The sequence below is a fragment of the Rhinopithecus roxellana genome, chromosome 11 (assembly GCF_007565055.1).
Source record: "Rhinopithecus roxellana isolate Shanxi Qingling chromosome 11, ASM756505v1, whole genome shotgun sequence".
Taxonomy (NCBI): domain Eukaryota; kingdom Metazoa; phylum Chordata; class Mammalia; order Primates; family Cercopithecidae; genus Rhinopithecus; species Rhinopithecus roxellana.
In genome coordinates this window covers 79962007-79985857 of record NC_044559.1, presented here as the reverse complement: position 1 = coordinate 79985857, position 23851 = coordinate 79962007, and the positions used below count along the sequence as shown (strand labels likewise).

The following is a 23851-nucleotide window of genomic DNA, read 5'->3' as shown; positions in this document are numbered from 1 at the left end:
CTTCAGCAATTCTGCCTACTATTAGACTCTGTCTTGAAAAGACGATCTCCATTCAGACTTCAGGCAAGAGACATCTTCATCTCAAAGGTTCCAGCCTATAATGGCCACTCACTCCTCCTGAATCCAAGTCCCCTGACAGTCATTGAAGTTCTGGTCCTCCTTCTTGGTCAGTAGTATACTAGCCAATTCAGTTCCAGAGGAACAAATTGAGCATCTATTGTGTGCTGGAGACCAAGCTAAGGACTTGATACCTACTGCCTCATTTAACCTTCACAGCACAGTGAAGGGAGGTACCATATAGGAGGTACTATTATCCCCCACTTTAACTGATGAGCTCAAAAGATGAAGTCAAACCTTCCCTAGGTTACAGGAAGTAGCAGGATTGAAGTTGGCATCTTGCCTCCAGGTTTGCAGGAAAGATGCATGCAGCCACACCCTGCCTTCTGCATTGGTCTGGTTTTCTTTCATCATTCCTCCTCTGTGAACGCAACTGTAGGAGCATGTGGTGACAGAAGGGCTTCCTGACTGCAGACTGTCAGTGTGTGTGTGAATGTCTGTGTGTGTATATAAATAATAAATATTTTTTTGAGACAGGGTCTTACCCTGTCACTCAGGGACTGCAGTGGCACGATCACGGCTCACTGCAGCCTTGACCTCTGGAGCCCAAGCAATCCTCCCACTTTAGCCTCCCAAGTAGCTGGGACTACAGGTGTATGCTACCATGCCTGGCTAACTTTTAAATTGTTTTTGTAGTGACAAGGCCTCCCTATGTTGCCCAGGCTGGTGTTGAACTCCTGGGCTCAAGCAATCCTCCTGCCTCAGCCTCCCAAAGTGCTGGGATTACAGGCCTGAGCTACTGTACGTGGCCAACTAAATCTTTTTTTTCACTAAATCATTTGTGAGTTGGCTGCAGATACTAGATTTCATTCCTAAATATTGCAGCATATATTTATTAAGAATTAGGACATTCACCTACATAAACACAATACAATGATCACCCTCAGTATTGGGACAATAATATTATCTAATATAAAATGTTTATTCAAAAATTTCCAATTACCACAATAATGTCCTTTATAGCTATTTTTTCCTTCTAATTCAATATCTAATCAAGGAGCACACTTTGCATTTTGTTGTCAAATATCTTTAATCTCCTTTAATCTGGAGTAGTTGCTCAACCTTTTTGTGTGTTTCAGGATGTTGACGTTTTGGAAGAGTCTAAGCCAACTATTTTGCAGACTATCTTTCAATTTGGATTTAACCACTTGTTTCCTGATTAATAAATTCAGACTAAACATTTTTTGGCAGGAATACTACATAGATGATGTTGTGTCCTTCTCAGTGCATTGTGTCACGAAGCCCATGATACCAATTTTATTTATGGATGATGTCCAGAAGATCTCTTTATGTAAAGGAACATTTTCTCCTTTGCAATTAATAAGTAATATGCAAAATGTTATTTTGAGATCAGATGAATATCTAACTTCCCAATAACATTTTTAAACTAATGTTTCTAAACCTAAAGGAATTAAAGATACCACTCCTTTCTAACTAGAATTGAGCTTTATTCATTTTTTAAAATATAGATTTTAAATTGCTACATAATAGAGTACATACTTTTGGGGTATATGATACTTTGATACATTCATATGATGTGAGATAGTCAAATCAGGGTAATTGAGATATCCATCACCTTGAACATTTATGATTTCTTTATGCTGGGAATATTCAAATTATTCTTTACTAGCTATTTTGAAATATACAATAGGTTGTTGTTTGCTATAGTTAACTCTACTAATTTATTGAACATTAGGTCTTATTTCTTCTACCTACCTGTATATTTGTAACCATTAGTCACCAGCCTTCATCCTTCCCACCTCCCTACCTTTCCTGGCCTCTGATAACCACCAAACTACTCTCTATCTTCAAATAAAGAAAATGTGGTGTGTGTGTGTGTATATATATATATATAAAATGGAATATTATTCAGCCACCAAAAAAAATGAAATCTTGTCATTTGCAGCAATATGGATGGAACTGGAGATTATTTTGTTAAGTGAAATAAGCCAGGCACAGAGAGTCAAATATCACGTTCTCACTCATATATGGAGGCTTCAGAAGTGGATCGCATAAGATAGAGAGCAGCTTAGTGGTTATAGAAACTGGGATTTACTCATTTTTAAAAAAAATCTCCAATGCCAACACAGAGCAGTTGTTTAAATATGTGTTCAAATTATGATCAATTGTAATATTTATTAGATATGGCCTAATTATTCCCCAACTAAAGTATTTGCTTTCCCCGACCTGCCAGTAACCTGGCAATGACCTCTCCCAGACTAAAGTTTTGTTCTCCATGAAATAAATAAAACTTCTCTACTAAGGCTGCCAGCCATGTTTTTGATTTCTTCTTTCTTTAAAATTTATTCTATATTTTCATGACAGTCTTCACATAATCTCTAGACCTTTGATGTCAGCCTCTTTTACCCTGAAGGCACTGAAGAAAAACAGGGTACAAAAGACTGGGACCCCTACTTATATAAAACTGTGATCTAATTGTTAACAAATGGGAACTCTAAGCTTACATTTATGTCACTGTCTTGGGGGAGGAGAGAAATGTTACCTTATAGTGCTTTTCATCTTGGTTCTATGCAGATAATCTATGGGCTTCCACATGTTTGCTATACGTTTTACAAGTCATAGTCCACCACCATAAGCCCCAGGGAACTTAAAGAATTTAGATACACGGAGCTGAACTCCTTAATTTAAACAATTCAATCATTTATGCATTCAACAAATTAGGGTTTTTTTTTTTTTCCCAAAAGAGCATATTCTCATCTTCTAAATCTAGAAAATCTTTTCCAATATGTTATTTTTGACCACTTAGATAATTGAGTGGGGAGGGAGAAGACAGACATTAAGAAAAATCCTGAAACAATAAAGATTCTGTATTATAGGAACCTATGTGTAATTTTTAAACAGCTAGAATCATGGCATATTGTTTTTCTTCTAGATCCACGTCTCCATTAGCAAGACTTCATGGTTCTTCTATTTTGGAGAGGCACCACCTGGAGTACAGTAAGACTCTGTTGCAGGATGAGGTACGTAAACCTCTCTTTAGGATAGTTAAACACAAGTTCTGGATCAAAGCACTAATCCACAGAAAATGCCTGGAAAAAGGGTGGCCTTGAGTTATAGCAGTTGATAGTGTATACCCTTATTGAAGTCAATTGATAGAAACTGCTATATTGAAACAGTTTTTGAACAACCAAGTTGGAAGTAGCTGAGACAGGTGAAGAGAGCCATGGAAAGTCACAGAATCTCTGTGGGTCTGTAGGGAAAGAAGAAAAAGCTTATGGTAGATGCAAAAGGGCTCTGTGCACCCCAAGCATATATAAATGTAAAGGGGAAAGGAGGTAACATGGTCACTGATTTTCTTATTCATTCATGGGGCATATGCTGTAAGGCATGGTCTATGCCTTTAAGAAAGTCAAGCTTTCATAGTGGAGTGTATTCACACATTCTTGCATTGCCATAAAGAAATGCCTGAGACTGGGTAATTATAAAGAAAGGAGGTTTAATTCGCTCACGGTTCTGCAGGCTGTACAGGAAGCATGGCAGCATTAACCTCTGGGCAGCTCTCAGGGAGCCTACAATCATGGTGGAAGCTGAAGGGGGAGCGAGCACTTCACATGGCCAGAGCAGAAGGAAGAGAGGTGGCAGGGAGGTACCACACACTTTTAAACAACCAGATCTCATAAGAACTCACTCAGCACTGTGACGGAGGAGGATGGGGCTAAACCATTCATAAGAAACACCGCTCCCAAGATCCAATCACCTCCCACCAGGACCCACTTCCAACATTGGGGATTACAACTGAACATAGGGTTTGGATGGTGACACAGATCCAAACTATATCATGGAGGTAGGCATGACTTAGCCACCATCAGAGAGGCACTGAACCATGCTCTGAGAGTTCCAAAGGGAGAAACCACATTTGTGTGAAGACTGTGGCAGCAGAAAGGGGCAAAGAGGGTGGGATCAGAGATGGCTTTCTGCAGGAGCGGCTCTGAGCCCTTTGAATTCATTGTGAATTGCCCATGTTCCGTACTACTAATCTTCCAGAGAGGGTAGTCATTCTTCTTCCCTTGATCAATTTTATTGAAGGGATATATGGGCATGTGGAAAGTTGTGGATGTTGTCTAATTACACTTTCTTAAGAACGTTCCAAACCAAAAATGATTAAGGTGAGTCATTAAATTGAGGGGAGCACTGTTTTGTCACAAACAGTGAACTTGTTTAGAATCACATGCTCACTAGGATACATGAGCCCTCTGGAGAGTGGGCTTTTCTCAGTTTTAATAATAATCTTCTATTAAAAGCTCAGGGAGAATATACAGAAAGATATCCAAGTTTAGAGAGAATACTAAATTCTAGGTAATGAAAATCCAAGATGGTCCTCATAAGCCAAGCAGGAAAATCTCATAAGGCAGAGCAACTGGGCAGACAAATGGAAAAACAAGAAAACTGCTTGTGTTGTTTTAACAATCTGTGATTGACACAGCACCCCACACCATTGCCATCCCAAACCTGCTGTGGCCTTTCTAATTCTGCAATGCTCTTGGCAAAGCGCTAACCTTGTATGAGTCCAGACGGTGATTCTCAGAAATGGGTACCTGGACCAACTCTTTCGGACTCATTAATTTAACAGGGCAGGGCCAGGCAGGCTATTAAGGCACAGATCCCAGGCCCCATTCTCCACTTACTGACCAGATTTTCTGGAATTTGGGCCTGGGAATCTGTATTGTGAACCAGAACACTTTTAATTCTGATATGCAGACAGAATCTCTCCCTGCAGCAGAATTCACAGCATAGGTAACACCTGTTCTATGAGAATTAAAAGAAGAAGAGGAACTGAAAGTAACTCAGGAATTTAAGAGTAAATTGTTATTACCTAATTTGTTAAAAGTCTTTGTTTTGCTGGTTGGGACAATCTTTGGTTTCTGAGTAAGAATTTTCTGTAAATCTCACTGTTTACATGATACCACAGTGAGGTAGTGTCAAATGTCATGTATCACATAATCATACAGTTACCTACTAAAACAAAATACAGTTTTAAAACACCTGCCAGATATCTAAATGCTTAACACTGGAAGGCTCCTAGTATCTTCAATGTTTTTCCTTCTGGGACTTTGCAGTTTAGAGTAGAGTTACAGTTTTCCATCTGAAGTTTTTTAATGTTATTTACTTTGCAGTCTGAACTGGCTTTGATGGCTATATAAAGACTTATTATTCTTTCTAAAGAGGAATATTGCATCTCAGTAATCTATACCATCTTTTCAAGGACCTCTCTGTAATACCATTCAATCTGCTAATTGCAGACTTTTAAAGCCTTGTCAATAGAGTCGCTAGGCAATGCAGTCACACACAGCCTATTTATGAGCAGTCAACTTGGACATACACACAAAAAGACTGTTACCTATCAGATATTCTTTTTACATTTTGGGGAGACAATGTAGTTCTTCTATTTTTTTCATTGTCTAAAGAAAATATACATACTAAAAATTTTAATTTTTTTAAATAAGGGAAATCCTTGGGATTTATTCAGTAATTTCAGCATTTGTGGGCATTACTCAGACATTTTGTTTTGCATATTATAAGGCTTTGAACTGCAATGTCCTTCTATCCCAGCAGAGGTGGATCCACTGCTTTGAGGAACAGAACTGCCTATACTCTAAACCAGACAGAAATCAATGGTTTAACCTGAATGAATGGGTGGAAACCTTGTTAGCCGAATTTGCATGAGTATAAATTTTAATACTAGAATATACTATAGAAATGACAAAATATATTGCTCAGCATAAATAACAAAATCCTGTTATTATTCAGAACATCTCTTTCCAAAGTGTATGATAATTTTATTTATGCTTTTTCATACCAACCCCATCAGCCTGCCTCATTTTACACATAGAAATGTGAAAGAGAAATCAAATACCTTGTGTACTGCCAGTAGCAAAGCAAGAACACGTTGGCAATATTCTCTTGTGGGCGTCATAGGGACCACACTGAAGATTAGAATGGCCTGTACTTTCCCTGGCCTCAGCTAACTCGAGAGCCACAATCTGAATGAATTAAAGCCATTTCTACCTGTTTGGGGTGTGCTATGCAGAATTCATATTTCCATTGCCATTTTAATAGTCAGGGAAAATAAAATAGACTCTTTCCGTGAGCAAATAAAAGCAGCTGAGCAAGTCAGGGCCCGTGGCCAGGGACTGGGAAGTAGGTCTCCTTTCTCGTCTGGTGCACCTGTCTCCACATAATGTCTTCAACACAATGCTCAAAAACAAATGGAATCTTTCTTACTTACATATGTCTTCAATATTCATTAATAGTTGCAAAAGGCGGCCGGGCGCGGTGGCTCAAGCCTGTAATCCCAGCACTTGGGGAGGCCGAGACGGGCGGATCACGAGGTTAGGAGATCAAGACCATCCTGGCTAACACGGTGAAACCCCGTCTCTACTAAAAATACAAAAACTAGCCAGGCGAGGTGGCGGCGCCTGTAGTCCCAGCTCCTGGGGAGGCTGAGGCAGGAGAATGGCGTAAACCCGGGAGGCGGAGCTTGCAGTGAGCTGAGATCCGGCCACTGCATTCCAGTCTGGGCGACAGAGCAAGACTCCGCCTCAAAAAAAAAAAAAAAAAAAAAAAAAAAAAAGTTACACAGGCCCATTATAAAAATTCAAACAATAGGAAAAACATCACAGTCAAATATTTTTTAAATTGCTTCAAATCCTACCATCCAGAAATCAATATTTCATTAACGTCTAATAAACCTCATTGCAGCCACCCTGTGGATATATACAGGAAGTATGGAGAGAAGGGACTTTTGAAAAATGTTATCCCACTACCCAAGCTCTTTTTTAAAGTCAGAATTGGTTTTTAATAGACTTCATTGAAGTATATGTACAATAAACGGCATCTCTTATTTTATTTTTGAGACAGAGTCTCACCCTGTTGCCCAGGCTGGAGTGCAGTAGCGTGATCTCGACTCACTGCAACCTCTGCCTCCTGGGTTCAAGAGGTTCTCGCACCTCAGCCTCCCAAGTAGCTGGGATTACAGGCCTGCACCACCACTATCGGTTAATTTTTGTATTTTTAGTAGAGACAAAGTTTTGCCATGTTGGCCAGGCTGCTCTTGAACCCCCTGACCCCAGGTGATCCACCCACCTTGGCCTCCCAAAGTGCTGGGATTACAGGCATGAGCCACCACACCTAGCCTAAACTGCATCTCTAGAGTGCCCAGTTCCATGAGTTTTGACTCTTTTATATGCCTGGGAAACCAGCACCACAATCAAGATGCAGAACACTTCTATCACCCAAGTAATTGTTTGTATCATGCCCCTTCACAGCACATCCCACTCTCCACTCCCAGCCCTAGGTGGCAACCATTGAAATGTTTTCAGTTGCTATGGATTAGTTTGCATTTTCTAGATTTTACATAAGTGCAATCATATAATTAGCACAATACTAGAATAATTATGCAATCAAGCACACTCTTTTGCGTTAGTTTCTTTCATGCAGAATAATAATTTTTAGATTACTCATGTTGTGTATATCCATGATTCATTCTTTTTTTTAGAGATGGGGTCTTGCGCTTTTGCCCAGACTGGAGTGCTGTGGCACGGTCATAGCTCTCTGCAGCCTCAACCTCCTGGGCTCAAGCAATCCTCTTACCTCTGCTTCCCAAGTAGCTGGGACAACAGACATGAATCTCTATACCTGGCTAAATTTTTATATTTTTTGTAGAAATGCATTCTTGCTATGTTGCCCAGGCTGGTCTTGAAGTCCTGGGCTGAAGCAATCCTCTCTCCTTGGCCTTCCAAAGCACTAGGATTACAGGTGTGAGCCACTGTGCCTAGCCAATACATTCTTTTTCATTACTAAGTAGAATCTCTTTATCTTAAATAAAAGGTATTGCATTTGACTTTATTTGAATTTAACAGAAGAAATGTTTTTGAAATGGAAGAAATTGCAGAACTTCACATAATGGTGTCTTTATCACAAGAAATGTCAGCTTTTAAAGAGCCCTCTAAAATGAGTAACAAATGACTATGAAAAATTACGAAAAGCTGCAGCTGAGCATTTAGAGGTTTGACATTTTTAAGCTATATGTGTTAACTTTACAGTATCTACTAACTCCCTTCTATGAAATATGAAGAAATTGGTATACTTTTTCCCACATATCTGTTTTATATGGTATTAATTTATTTTTTACCATTATCAATATTTATAAAATTACATTTTGCTCTGTAATTTCCACTACTGTTTATTTTAATTCAACTTTTAATTGAGACCAGTACTTGACTCTACATTTTCATATAAATTTTATAATTGATTTGTCAATTTACCAACACACATACACAAACTTGTTGGTATTTTGGTTGGAATTGCACTGGCTCTATGGATTATTTTGTGTTCTTGTGGTCATTTTACGCATAGGTTTTGCACTTATTCCCCTCTGAAAATTACTCATCCCTGAATGGAGCCAACTATCTGCTGAGTACCGTGGAGAAAGGGCAGGAATGAGCTGGGGAAATCCTCAGCTTCCAATTTGTTGCTCAAACATTCTCTCACCAATTCTAAGGAACACACCTGTATTAGTCAGTTTTTACACTACTATAAAGATATTACCGGAGACTGGGTAATTTATAAAGAAAAGAGGTTTAATAGACTCACAGTTCTGCACTGCTGGGGAGGCCTCAGGAAACTTACAATCATGGCTGAAGGGGAAGGGGAAGCAAGGCATGTCTTACATGGTGGCAGGCAAGAGTGTGTGAGAAAGAGCGAGGAAGTGGCACACTTAAAACCATCAGCTCTTGTGAGAACTCCCTCACTATCACAAGAACAGCGTGGGGGAACTGCCCTCATGATCCAGTCACCTCCTTCCAGGTTCCTCCCTCAACACCTGGGGATTACAATTCAAGATGAGATTTGGGTGGGGACACACAGCCATATCAACACCTCTTTGATTTTGTTTTCTGGAAGTTGGTAAAGCTCATATTGAGTGAAGCCCATGAAGCTCCAGGCCCTCTATCTGGGATCTGGTCATTGCTGTCTGCCTTCCCTCCTTCACTTCTTGTTACCTATCGCAATCTCTTTGGTCTAGGAGATTGAGTATCAGAAGTCAATACTAATGTACATCAGCATAACTTCTCCATCAACTTCTCTTCTACTGTTGTTTTGTGTTGTCAAAGTAGGCCTTGAAAGGACTTCCTTGCTTCTCCTGTGTGCTGGGCACATCTTGAGACCTCTTGCTCTAATTAAAGGATCATTGAGTCTGTGTTTACTTACTAAGCAACAAAAAAAACCAACTTGTGTGCATGTGTGTGTGTGCATGTGTGTGCACGTGTGTATGTCCCACTTTGTTCCAAAGAGGATTTAATGGAGCTTCGAAGAATATATACAACACTAAAGAAAATGAGGACTAATAGAAAAATAAAAATGAGATGAAGCATAGTAGAGGCCATACATACCCAAAATATATAAGATAAGGTACATAAATGTACCTTATTGTATTTATCAGACATGGGCCACAAATTTGGCCAAAACGTTTATCAGACATAGGCCACAAATTTGGCCAAGTGCTTTCTAGCAACTAATACAAAAACAGGAATGGGATATTTTATAAGAATCTATATCCACAACTTAGTAGTCAATTAGAAGTTCTTATTTCAAGAACCTCAGGTGTGAAAGGGAGAACAGAGAAAATCTAAAAGAATGCAGAATTAAGAAAGAGTTTTTCAATTAGGAGCCTTGTACATGTTTTTAGATAAAAATGAAAATGAGTGAGAAGAAAAAGGTATGAATGAAATGCAGATATGTAGTGCTATATACAAAGGAAGCGGTGCTGAAATCGTGACTATAAATCCTTTTTCTTTATTATATCAATTTTTAAAAATCCAGTATTGACTCATTTTGAAATGTAAGAGAATTTTTGATAATCTGTCAACTTTAATACAGCTGTTTTATTATTTTGGATTAGAAAAAGGTATAATAAACAGTATTTGTTGAATATGTTTCTATGTATTTCTTCATATATAGCTTTTTCTTTCACATTTATTAAAATAGCAACGTGTCCAGGTTTACAAATTAAGCAATATGCACTAAAACAATTGGTGCATAATAAATTTGATTTATTTGATTGGTTGTAGATTATATACCCTGCACCATCTGACACTTGGTAGAGACGAGGAGGTCTCCGTCCCAAGGAATTACTTCTTTGAATTCAGCAGTCTGTTTTGCTTGTTAAAATGATTTAATGTGCTATAAATGTTAGCTTGTCTAAAAGTTTAAGGCATTTTCACACATTCCACCCCTCCCCCTACTTTTTTTCCTAGTATAGCAATCAAGGTTGGCTTTAACTATTATTAATTTGCCAAGTATGTACCTGAATCACATAATAAACATTACTTTGGGAACATAGCAATGTTCATCAGTGAACAAATAAAGTGATTCCCTGATGTCAGTATGCCACTGGATCACCCCAAGTCCAAAGGGAAGGTCATCATTGTTCCAAAATCAGGGGCAGGTTAAGTGGGATCAAAATGACCCCACTTACTTTTCCCCTCCCTGGTAATCCAGACCAGGTTGAAAGAACCTGTATCCAGAAGATTTGGTTCAGAGATTCTGGACTGATATGTCCAATAGGCTTCTGTGAAATGTCCCAAGTAAGAAATTGATTTTGGGGCCGGGCACGGTGGCTCACGCCTGTAATCCCAGCACTTTGGAAGTCCGAGATGGGCGGATCCCTTGAGGTCAGGAGTTTGAGACCAGCCTGGCCAACATGGTGAAAACCCATCTCTACTAAAAAATACAAAAATTAGCTGGGCGTGGTGGCGGGTTCCTGTAATCCTAGCTATTCGGGAGGCTGAGGCAGGAGAATTGCTTGAACCTAGGAGGCAGAGGCTACAGTGAGCCGAGATTGTGCCACTGCACTCCAGCCTGGGTGACAGAGTGAGACTCCATCTCAAAACAAAAACAAAAACAAAAACATTGATTTTGATCCAGATAATCTTTTTGTTTATTGTAATTTAAACTGGTCAACACCCATTGTTTCATTCTAGCTATTTTAAAAGTTTAGTTGCTATGATGAACTCATTATGTTGACAAAACAAATCACAATTTTTCTATTACTTATATATGCTTTGTAAAACACCATTTTTCTTGTCCTAGAAAATGTTATCAAAAGATGACTTAAGTGAAGAGTTATATAAGGCATAGTGTAGTGTCTAAAACTTGAGTTCTTGTCCAATTATTGCTTTCTAATATTTCAATCTTCTGAAATGACTGATAGCCATATTTGGTGTTAGGTTTGCAATTCTATTTTTACCTGGAGCTAGCCTCACAACTTTACATAATAATAATAATAATGATCAACAATACATTTTAACAGCAATTTACAGTTTTAAAATGTATTCCCAGTTGTCATTTCATTTGATTCAGCATTCCACAGATATTAATTGAGCATAGACTAAGTGCTAGGCAGTTAGGTGGGGCAGCTGTTATTATGCCTATATGAGAAAACAAATGCTCACAGATGTTAAGTCTCTAGGATTATACGACTGCCAAAGTGGGGAAGCCAGGAAATGAACCTGGGTTCCCTGTTGAGAGGTAATGTAGTGTGATGCAGAGATTAGGAGCACAAACTCTGGAACCATGCTGCACTGGTTTAGACACCAGTTCTGCCACATTCTAGCTGTTTAACCTCGGGCAAGTTACTACTTCACCTCTCTGTGCTGGGGTCTGTTGTGAAGAGATAAGAATATTCACAAAGCACTTAGAGCCTGGTAGGTAGCAAGAATTAAGGAAGTGTTTACTGTTACTATTTGGTGTTCAGGCCAGTATTGTTTTTGGCATTATGCTACTTCTCTCCCCCAGCTTTATATTCTCATTTTCTTTCTTTCTTTCTTGTTTTTTGAAACAGGGTCTCGCTCTGTCACCCAAGCTGGAGTGCAGTGGCACAGTCTCAGCTCACTGCCACCTCCAGTTCCCAGGGTTAAGCAATCCTTCCACCTTGGCCTTCTGAATAGGTGGGACCCCAGACACACACCACCACACCCAGCTATTTTTGTATTTTTGTATTTTTAGTAGAGACAGGAGTCTTACCATGTTGCCCAGGCTGGTCTTGAACTCCTGAGCTCAAGCCATCTACCCACCTCAGTCTTCCAAAGTGCTAGGATTACAAGCATGAGCCACCATGCTCAGCCCAATTCTCATTTTCTAGAACACTAAGAAGTGAAGCTGATCTATATGTGAAGAGAGGTAAAGAGAAACTCTTTGAAGAAAGGTCTAGTTAAGTCTTGGTAAAACAGAATTGCATGAAAATATTTTAAGGATAACATGGAAGGATTTCATTATTTTTTCCTACATATACATGAGTATGAGTGTAATTTGCAATTTCTGAAAGAGCAGTGGTTTCTATGATCACTCTAAAATTAGCTGGTAAAGTAACACGTCTGACAGTTGGACTTCTCCCAGAAATTCTTTATTAAAGCTCCTCAATTAATAACAAGCACATTTTAAACCTATTGTTATTTATTTTAATGGTCCTGGAAGAAAACATTTATTTACTCCAAAAACTTTAATACTGATGACATGAATATTGGCTAACAGTATCTATTTTTATAGTTTAAATTAAATTATCTTACTCAAAGTACAGTAGAGGGGTTTACTTAGTCCATGAGATAAAAACTAAAAGCAAACAAAACAAAACAAAACAAAAAAAGCAGGAAAACAAAAACCCAACCAACCAAAAGATGTTGAAAGACTTTTAGATTTTCTTCTTGTTAAGCACAGTTTCATTTGTTCAATCAGAGGCAAATTATTGATTGCATTTTATTGTGAATTTTCACCTTACAGAGTTTAAACATCTTCCAGAACCTAAATAAGCGGCAGTTTGAAACAGTTATTCATTTGTTCGAGGTCGCAATAATAGCAACTGACCTGGCTTTATATTTCAAGTAAGTACATAACTCTGCACAGTGGAATGCCCTATACTCTGTGTGGTTTTGCCTTCCATAAATTATCTGTTGCATTAATGTTAAAAGGCATTTATTCACACACACACGCACAGACACACACACACATACACATTTGCTTTCCTTTTGGATTACCAAGTAGAGTATCTTCAAGACAGATGCCTGCCGGTAAACTTACTAGACATCCAGGAACACATTTTAAAAACATAAGCTCCTAATATTAAGTAGGTTGCTAGCTGAAGAAGTTTGAATTGAAGAATATGCAGCCCAGTTTGTGCCTTGCCAAAAGAGTGAAGCCAAGAGAACTCTCAAGGTGGCTTTTTGTCTAGGTGAATTCTCTATGGTCCAGAATCTGGTATTTTAATGTTTCGGGCTCAGAAATTTAATTCTGTCAAAGTCTGGGAGCTGAAAAATTTTGGTGGCATTGACACACATTAACCAAACTTACAAAACTGAGTCATACATAGCAGAGAGCCAGCCTATTTACAACAGTAATATTGCCAAGGAGACCAGACACTCCCAGTATCTCCACATTTTCTCATAAGTGAACTATAAAGTTGCTTGGTGAAAACAGATTAGAACAAGATGAACTAGTTACAGGATCCAAATATTCAGTGGCTTGGGCATTGTCAAATTATGCCTTTCTGATCCTTCTTCATTAAATTTTTTATTTATTATTATTATATATATTATTATACAGGTCTCACTCTGTCACCTGGGCTGGAGTGCAGTGGCACCACCTCCGGTCACTGCAACCTTGGCCTCCCAGGTTCCAGCAATTCTCCTGCCTCAGCCTCCTGAGCAGCTGGGACTTCAGGCTCCCACCACCACGTCTGGCTAATTTTTGTATTTTTAGTAGAGATGGGTTTCACCATGTTGGCCAGGCTGGTCTCAAACTCCTGACCTCAAGTGATTTGCCCACCTTGCCCTCCCAAAGTGCTGGGATTACAGGCATGAGCCATTGCACTGGGCCTGAATATTTAATTATTAAATAGTTCAACGTGAAAACAAATACTAAGAAGAATAAAATGGATATCCAAATATCCATAGCCCAGACATAACAAATGCTAAATTTTGCCATATTTGCCTCAGATTTTGCTTTATAAGGAGAAAAAAAACTAGTGATGCAATTGAGGCATTCCACCCCTACTCCACTATGAAAAACCCCTTCCCTTCTTCCACAAAGATATCATGATGTGTATTCATCATTTCCATCCATGTTTTTATATGGTATTGTTGTTTATTTATTTATTATTTATTTATTTATTTTTATTATACTTCAAGTTCTAGGGTAGATGTGCGTAACGTGCAGGTTTGTTACATATGTATACTTATGCCATGTTGGTGTGCTGCACCCATCAACTCGTCAGCACCCATCAATTCGTCATTTATATCATGTATAACTCCCCAGTGCAATCCCTCCCCCCTCCCCCCTCCCCATAATAGGCCCCAGTGTGTGATGTTCCCCTTCTCGAGTCCAAGTGATCTCATTGTTCAGTTCCCACCTATGAGTGAGAACATGCGGTGTTTGGTTTTCTCTTCTTGTGATAGTTTGCTAAGAATGATGGTTTCCAGCTGCATCCATGTCCCTACAAAGGACACAAACTCATCCTTTTTTATGGCTGCATAGTATTCCATGGTGTATATGTGCCACATTTTCTTAATCCAGTCTGTCACAGATGGACATTTGGGTTGATTCCAAGTCTTTGCTATCGTGAATAGTGCCGCAATAAACATACGTGTGCATGTGTCTTTGTAGTAGAATAATTTATAATCCTTTGGGTATATACCCAGTAGTGGGATGGCTGGGTCATATGGTACATCTAGTTCTAGATCCTTGAGGAATTGCCATACTGTTTTCCATAATGGTTGAACTAGTTTACAATCCCACCAACAGTGTAAAAATGTTCCTATTTCTCCACATCCTCTCCAACACCTGTTGTTTCCTGATTTTTTAATGTTTGCCGTTCTAACTGGTGTGAGATGGTATCTCATTGTGGTTTTGATTTGCATTTCTCTGATGGTATTGTTGTTTTTTGTTTGGTTTCTTGGTTTTTTTGAGACGGAGTCTCACTCTGTCACCAGGCTGGAGTGCAGTGGCGCAATCTCGGCTTACTGTAACCTCCGCCTCTCGGGTTCAAGTGGTTCTCCTGCCTCAGCCTCCTGAGTAGCTGGGACTACAGGCACGTGCCACCACGCCTGGTTAATTTTTTTTTTTTTTTGTATTTTAGTAGAGATGGAGTTTCACCATGTTGGCCAGGATGGTCTCGATCTCCTGACCTCGTGATCCACCCACCTCGGCCTCCCAAAATGTTGGGATTACAGGCGTGAGCCACCTTGCCCGACCTGTTCTGTGTTTTCACATTGTCCATTAAGTATACTGTCTGTACATACCTTTCTGCAACTTGCTTTATTCATGCAACATTGTGTTTCAAAGACTTATCATTGATAATAAATGGAGCTCCAATGCATCCATTTTAACTGAATATTCAACTCTTGAATATTCATAATTAATTTACCCACTCTTCTACTCATAGACATTTCAATTGTTTCTATTTTTTCATCATTACCTACAATGCTGCCTTGTATGTCCCTGTATATATATGAGAGTTTCTCTAAGAAATGTAAAAGTGAGAATGCTGTAGGGTTTGCATGTCTTCAATTCATGCTACATTACAAAACTGCACTCCTGAGTTGTGCCAGTTAGCACTCCCACCCACGTGTACAAGAGTTCCAGCTGAGTGAGGTGGCTCATGCCTGTAATCTCAGCACTTTGGGAGGCCAAGGCAGGAGGATCACTTGAGGCCAGGAATTTGAGACCAGCCTCGGCAACACAGCAAGACCCTGTCTCTACAAAAAAATTAAAAAATTAGCCAGGCATGGTGGAGCATGCCTGTAGTCCCAGCTACCCGGGAGGCTGAAGTGGGAGGATCCCTTAAGCCTAGGAGTTCAAGGCTCCAGTGAGCTAGGATCAAGCCACTCCACTCCAGCCTGAGTGGGAGAGCAAGACTCTGTTTCAAAAAAGAAAAAAAAGAAAAAAGAAAAGTAGAGAAAAATACCATATCTGAAGTACTCTTGAACTCAGCACATTTGAAATTTATTTTGCTAATATAATCAGTGTGAGATAATAGCTTATTGTTCAAATTTGTAGTTTCTTGATTAGCAGTGAGACCAGCTGAATATCCAGGTGTTTTGAGTTCCAACTTTTTGTTGGCTATGTGTTGTGATATCTTCTCATAGTTTGGGGTCTTCGTTTTTAGGTTACGGTCTCTTTTATCATATGTAATTTTTTAATTTACTTTCATTTTTAGAGACAGGGTCTTGCTTTATTGCCCAGGCTGGTTTAAAACTCCCGGCTTCAAGCAATCCTCCCACCTTGGTCTCCCAAGGTGCTGGGATTACAGATGTGAGGTGCTGGGATTACAGATGTGAGCCACTGCACCCGGCCTTGTATGTAACTTTTTCGTTGTAATGTATTCCCAGTTACCTTTTTTTTTTTTCTCCTCTCTTTATGGTTTGTGCTTTTTCTGCCTTAAGCCGTTTCTGAGCCAAAGTTATACCACCATTCTCTGCTCTCTTATCTTCTGGCCCTGTAGACTTTGCTATGTGGACATCACAATGCAAAGTGGGAACATGAAATCTGAAAAGCATGTATTTAAGGTATTTTTTTTTCTCTGTTTTCATATGCTAAAACTGTTGCTCACAGCTGTATCTTTTCTAGGAAGAGAACCATGTTTCAAAAAATTGTTGATGCCTGTGAACAAATGCAAACGGAGGAAGAAGCCATCAAATATGTAACTGTTGATCCAACCAAAAAAGAGATTATCATGTAGGTAGTTAAAATTGTATTTCTCTCCTGTTTTTTTGTAAAAATAACTTATTTTGTACTTATTTCTAGTTTAAAATTTTTTGTTTTCTTCCTAAGGGCAATGATGATGACTGCATGTGACTTGTCTGCTATCACCAAGCCCTGGGAGGTACAAAGTCAGGTGAGTCCAGTTAAGTTTTCTTTTCTGTCACACTGTCAGGTACTGCCTAGGTCCCATGTAAATGTCTACCTAAAAATCTTAGGCAACCTCAGAATTCTGAAAAACTATAAACATTAGTGAGACAGTAGGCAATTTGATTAGGCCCTAGAATAAGGCAAATAGAAAGAACTTTGGAAGGAAAATGCTTTCTTGAAAGAATTCTTTAACGCTGAAACACTGTAAACAATTTATATAAAAGTATCCAAGAAATGTCTGAGTTTTTAAATAGAGGAGTGTATTAGCCTGTTCTCATGCTGCTGCTAATAAAGACATACCCAAGACTGGTAATTTATAAAGGAAAGAGTTTTAATGAACTCACAGTTCCACATGGCTGGGGAGGCCTCACAATCATGGTGGAAGATGAAGGAAGAGCAAAGGGATGTCTTATGTGGTGGCAGGTAAGAGATAGCGTATGCAGGGGAACTCCCCTTTATAAAACCATCAGATCTTGTGAGACTTACTTAGTATCACTAGAACAGCACGGGAAAGATTTGCCCCCATGATTCAATTACCTCCCACTGGGTCCTTCCCATGAATTGGGAATCATGGGAACTACAATTCAAGATGAGATTTGTGTGGGGACATAGCCAAACTATATCAATGAGATGTCAGAACAAGATCAGGATGCATCGTTAGTGTTTTCCTCTATCAAGGGTGTTTTTGCTCCCACAGTCTCTTCTTCAATGTGCTGTGAATTATAAGAAGGCACTGACTGTGACATGATGTCTAAGGTTGCCTTCCACAGAAGTTTTTCCCCCACCTTGGGGAGGCACTAGTCTACCACTTGCTTTCTTACTAATTGGATGAAAAAAATCTCTTTTTCCTCCAATAATTTCTAGGGAAACCCCTAAGCAGAAGAGAGCCCAGAATTAAATGGGTTTAACTGTTAAAGTGGGTTGTATCTTTTTAAAAAGATAGAATAATTGGAACTCATTGTAGGGGAGAAAAAATATCTATTTCTCACCCATCCTAGGTTCATGACTGAGGCCCCTATAACAAAAGACAGATTAACAAGAGAAAAGCATACACATTTATTTGTTTTATATGTAATACAGGAGCCTTCTTAAGGAAACAAAGACCCTAAGAAACAGTTAAACTTGTATATTTTATGCTAGGTTGGATGAAGTAGATAGTCACAGAGAAACAGAATTCAACAAAGAGGGTATGATCTAATCGTGGGGCAGCTTAGCAAGGACAATTTGTTCAGATTATTCTTGGCATCTTTGTGTCTCTGGCTCCTTTCCTCCAGGAATAGGGAGGGCACCTCTTGAATGAAGGTCTTATTATCTGCTTCAGGGGAAGGTCGGAAAATCCTTACCTGGTTTTATGACCTACTTCAGGGGAAAAGGTGGGGGGAAGGTGAGACTGATCTTCCTGCTGCTTTAGTTTCCTCAAATTCCATCATCTTAAAATATTTTGGGACAGGGTGTCCTGAACTCCGTCACCATCAAGTCCAAAGCCAAACACTTCCTCTCCTTCTTCCTGCTCTTCTCGACATGCCTGCTCTTCTTCCTCTGTTCTTTATTGATGTGGTCACCTAAGCTAGAAACCTGAGGTCTTGCTTGAGCTTATCTCCCTCATTTCAAAATCATTTCTATCACCCTTGCTAGTACCTCAGTTCAGACTTTTATCAGAACTGTGGTGGCAGCCTCCTAATAGATCCTCACATCAACTCCACAACTCATCCTCTGACTTGCTTCCATGATGTCTCTACACAGAGCTCAGCTCAGCCATTCTACTCCTTAAAAGCCTCATACTCCCCATTGCCAGAGGTTTCCAACTTTTTTCCCCAAAGAAGTAAAGTCTATTTTCTCCCAACAAAACTTGCCCAAAGAGCACTTATAAAAGAGAAAAAAGTAAAGCTACTTTAGCTTTCATCTCTCTTGGCCTCCACCGTCTTGGGTCCTAGAGCACTTCAGAGGAACCCTAGGCTCCAAGAGTAAAAAGCAATGGCCTAGAGAATCAAATTCAAGCTTCCCGGCAAAATTTACATGGCCTGTCACTGCCTGTCCTTAACTCACACTCCCAGAATCATTTCCCATCACCTTCTCTCATGTCATTGCTTCACACTGTACTCACGGAAGCTTTGTACGTTCCATTTTATCTCTGCAAATATTCTTCCCCTCCTCTTTTCCTGGAAAACTACTCTTATTCTTGACCATACAACATAAATGCTACCTCCTTCCTTCATGAAACTTATCTTTACTCCCTTCTCCCTGACCCATAGCACTTATACTATTACAGTTACAGCACTTACCACATTGTATACATGACTGTCTTCACTAGACTGTGAACATTTTAAAGAAAAAGATCGTGCCATATTCCTCTTGGCAAGCCTGGATCATGCCAATGTAAAGGCAGCTAGCAGGTGTTCAATGAACTTGATAAATATTTTTTTTAGTGATATAAATTAATGCTGGAATATCCTCACACTGTAATTAGGTAAAGCTACATACTAATGGGTGTATGTGACATGTGCATTCACAGATATATACTAGATACTAACAGATAGGACAAAGAAGAACTTGGGAAGTGTTGGAACTTGAAGCATAATCTTTAATCCTCTTATTTCTCCTTTTCATTGGTGAGAAGTGGCGGCAATAGTAAATGGGAGATAGATACTCCCAGAATAAGCCTACAACACTGAAATAGGAAGAAAAAGCTCCCCTTTCCCATTTCAATATAATCTGTAAATGACCTCTTTTTAAAACTTAAGAGCATATGGTTTGATAGCGCCTCAAGCATTGATTGTAAACTTGATCCTTAAATGTCACTTGTACTAATAAAATTCAAGTTCTCTATTCATAAGTGGATTTAGTGAACCAAGCTTTTCTCATTTGCAGGTAGCACTTATGGTTGCAAATGAATTTTGGGAACAAGGAGATCTGGAGAGAACAGTATTGCAGCAACAACCCATTGTAAGACCTTGACATAAAAATGCATTACTTATTAAAAGTTATCAGGACAGGCCGGGCTCGGTGGCTCATGCCTGTAATCCCAGCACTTTGGGAGGCCAAGGTGGGTGGATCATGAGGTCAAGAGATTGAGACCATCCTGGCCAACATGGTGAAACCCCATTTCTACTAAAAATACAAAATTAGCTGGCCATGGTGGTGCGTGCCTGTAGTCCCAGCTACTTGGGAGGCTGAGACAGGAGACTCGCTTGAACCTGGGAAGCAAAGGTTGCAGTGAGCTGAGACCGTGCCACTGCACTCCAGTCTGGAGACAGAATAAGACTCTGTCTCAAAAAAAAAAAAAAAAAAAAAAAAACCAAAGTTATCAGGACAAATCAGTCTGTTTTGTTCACTACATCTTAGAAACCTGTCTTAAAAGGATTTATTTCTCTTTCTAGCCTATGATGGACAGAAACAAAAGAGATGAACTACCTAAACTTCAAGTTGGATTTATTGATTTTGTTTGTACTTTTGTATATAAGGTAAGTAAGCAAATTATTTGAATGAAATAAACATTTGGATGAGAATTTTTCTTTCAAACTATCACCAAAATTTAAAAGTCACCCATATGGAAAGCCATCAGGGGTGTCATTGTTTCTCCAAAGCAGTTTGAGGTTTTACCCTAATCTCATTCAGGGCTGGAATAAAAGGAGAGAACTCAGATGTGAGCGAATTGAACACTTCGTTAGGCAGGCAGGAAAGACATCACCTGTCTCTTTCCCAAACTTCAGTCCCAGGGTTAAACTTATCCTAGCAGCTCTGAGTGCTGTAACAATTCCTTACAGCTCCTTCTCTGCATATGAAAGATGCTGATAATTAACTGTATGATTTATGTAGTTTCTGACCTAAAATTCTCTTTAGGAGTTCTCACGGTTTCACAAAGAAATCACACCTATGCTGAGTGGTCTTCAGAATAACAGAGTAGAATGGAAATCTCTAGCTGATGAGTATGATGCAAAGATGAAAGTCATTGAAGAGGAGGCAAAAAAGCAAGAAGAAGGAGCCGAAAAAGGTTAGATGGGCTCTGTTTTTGCTCCCTGTAATTTAGCCAGAAGCTAGGCTGAGCTTAGTGGCACGTGACAAAGGCATAGAGTCACTACAAACAGAAAACCTGCTTTACTGGTGCAGACTGATAATTTTAAGAGGTTGACTACTGGTTTTCAGGTTCCCGCCCACCCCCACCCCCCGAGCCCCGCCAGAAACAACATCTTATGTATAACTCCAGATAGAACTGACCGGTCCAGCTGAAGTAGAGGTTGGAGCTAGGCTTCCTCATCCTTCTAGAAGGTGGCTCCTCTACAGAACACTGGGTGTTTAGGAATAATATGAAAACCACAGAATCTGTGGGATTAGGGTTAGGTGAGAAACAACTTTTTGTCCCATCATTATACATTAGCTGTGAGACTTTGGGCAACTTGCTTAACCTCGCTGAGCTTAATATTCTTCTCCATGTAATGAGGTGGTTTTATAGATCTTCAGCTTAAGGAAGCCCTACATGTAGAGTAAGGCTGAAATTGCCTGTCTCCCAAATGTCTCCACATTGGGAAATGTTTTTCTGGCATGAGATTCCTGTGCCATTTTTTTCTGGCATGAAATTTCTATTCCTAAAGTCACTTTGTCAAGTTTAATGTTGTTTTTGGATTCTTAAAATGCTTACGATTAACTATTAGTTCATCAAATAGCCAAAACATCATCTTGAAAGTGGAATGCTAATTTCTGTCTTGAAAGTTAATCACTCTAAAGGTTTTGTAAGCAATTGTTACTGCTTAACAAAGAAATCATCTCTATGCGGAAAGGCCCTGACATGTTCCTTTTAGGTAGTTCTACTGCATTTAGTGAAATTTTAAATAATTTGTAGAAGAAAATACTTTTCTTAACAAAGTTAAGGATGTTCTTCAACAGAATAAAAACAGGAGTTTCTGACTTCTTGATATCCATTCATTTATGTGAATCAGACGTCTTCTCTCTAGAAAGCCCTGTGTTAGGCAGGCCCTGGGAAAAGATGGGATCCTTTATCTTGAACAATTTACCATTTGGTGGAGGAACTAAACATTGTGAACCAATGCACAATTAATGATCTCAAAGAAAGCACTTGTGTGTACATGGGGCATGGAGAAGGCTTTCCTGAAAACAGGCATGGGGAAGAAGAATAAGTCCAAAGGCTTGGAGTAGGAATAAGCTTGGTGCAATTGAAAAATTTTTAAGCTGATATGGCTGGAGTCTAGAGAGCAGAGTGCAAAGTACATATGAAGCTGGTAGTGCAGGTAGCTGCCAGATACTGTATTACCTTGAAAGCTGGGCTAAAAATGTTCGTGTGTCATTTGAGAGATTTAAAGGAAGATACGATTTGCATTTCAAAAAGATAAGTGATTTTTACCCAGCAAGTGAAAAGTGAGGGTATTTCTTAGTACTACTGGATTTAACCTTTATCTCAACTTTATTATGAAGAGATGATCAGGTCCTTTAAGTGACCTCTGACATTGGATATGGCTCTATACTTTATTTGCATAAAAATTTACTTCTGAGTTTTTTTCTACTACATAGAGAATTCTTTGTGGACTAAGATCATTATTTTGTATTGCCAGGCATGGAGCTTTGTGGATCAAGCTCAGATTTCCAGATTGCATTGTCTCAGTGAGAAACTAAGATGTTAACTGGCCAACCATTTATCAGATTCTATTTTTTATTTATTTATTTTTTTGAGACGGAGTCTCACTCACTCTGTCACCCAGACTGGAGTGCAATGGCTTGATCTCAGTTCATTGCAACCTCTGCCTCCCAGATTCAAGCAATCCTCCCACCTCAGCCTCCTGAGTAGCTGAGTAGTTGGGATTACAGGCACATGCCACCACACTCAGCTAATTTTTATATTTTTAGTAGAGACAAGGTTTCACCATATTGACCAGGCTGGTTTTGCACTCCCAACCTCAAGGGATCCGCCCGCCTCGGCCTCCCAAAGTGCTGGGATTACAGGCAGGAGCCACTGCACCCAACCCAGATTCTATTTTTTGAATGGACCAACTCTGAATATGAATTCAAGTTTTTACATGGTCAAATCCACAGTACTTGCTAGGTTAAAATGACTAATTAGTCTATAAAGTTGACACTACTATCATGGGAGTGTTAGAATAAAAACACTATATATCCATTAACTCCTAACAATATTGCTTTCCTTGATTTTACTAGCTGCTGAAGATTCAGGAGGTGCTGATGATAAAAAGTCCAAAACATGTTTAATGTTGTAATATAATCTAACTGGTCCAAACTTCAAATATCCTTTTACCTTTGAAGAAAACCAGAAAATATTCAAAAGAACTTCAACAAATCATCAAGTAACAGAGTAAGAGATCTTCAGAAAAACTACCCTGTGACTATGAAGAAAATATATATTGCTAGCCCAAAAACCCAAGGGCAAAATAAAGTTCAACAAAAGTGCAAAATATGACAAAAATGGGTACATTTTTGGTGCCAATTTAAGTTAAAAAATATGCAATCCTGAAACTAGTCACAAATTCTTTTTTAAAACATTAATTGTATTTATTTGCTAAGGCTGCTATAACAAAGTACCACAGACTGGGTGCTTAACCAATAGAAATGTATTTTCTCAAAGTCTTGGGGGCTGGAAGTTCAAGATCAAGGAGTTGGCAGGGTTGGCCTCTTGGGAGGTCTCTCAACTTGGTTTGCAGATGGCCATCTCCTCCCTGTGTCTTCACATGGTCTTCCCTCTGTGTGTCTGTGTCCTAATCTCCTTTTCTTATAACGACTCCAGTAGGACTGGATTAGGGCCTACACATGTGACCTCATTTTAGTCTTAATTACCTCGTTAATGGCCTTATCT

The 23851-nt window shown here is 39.2% G+C and overlaps 1 protein-coding gene across 1 annotated transcript in view; it reads left to right on the top strand.

Annotated features, from left to right (window-relative positions):
- Nucleotides 1–23851, top strand: part of PDE6C (phosphodiesterase 6C) — a 55785-nt gene extending 31934 nt beyond the window's left edge. Inside the window, exons 15-22 of the mRNA XM_030941198.1 lie at nucleotides 3011–3098; nucleotides 12913–13013; nucleotides 16753–16860; nucleotides 16957–17020; nucleotides 19903–19977; nucleotides 20412–20495; nucleotides 20875–21025; nucleotides 23200–23851. Of these exons, the coding sequence (XP_030797058.1) occupies nucleotides 3011–3098; nucleotides 12913–13013; nucleotides 16753–16860; nucleotides 16957–17020; nucleotides 19903–19977; nucleotides 20412–20495; nucleotides 20875–21025; nucleotides 23200–23258 (730 nt within the window). The 3' untranslated portion in view covers nucleotides 23259–23851. The remainder of the gene's footprint in view (nucleotides 1–3010; nucleotides 3099–12912; nucleotides 13014–16752; nucleotides 16861–16956; nucleotides 17021–19902; nucleotides 19978–20411; nucleotides 20496–20874; nucleotides 21026–23199) is intronic.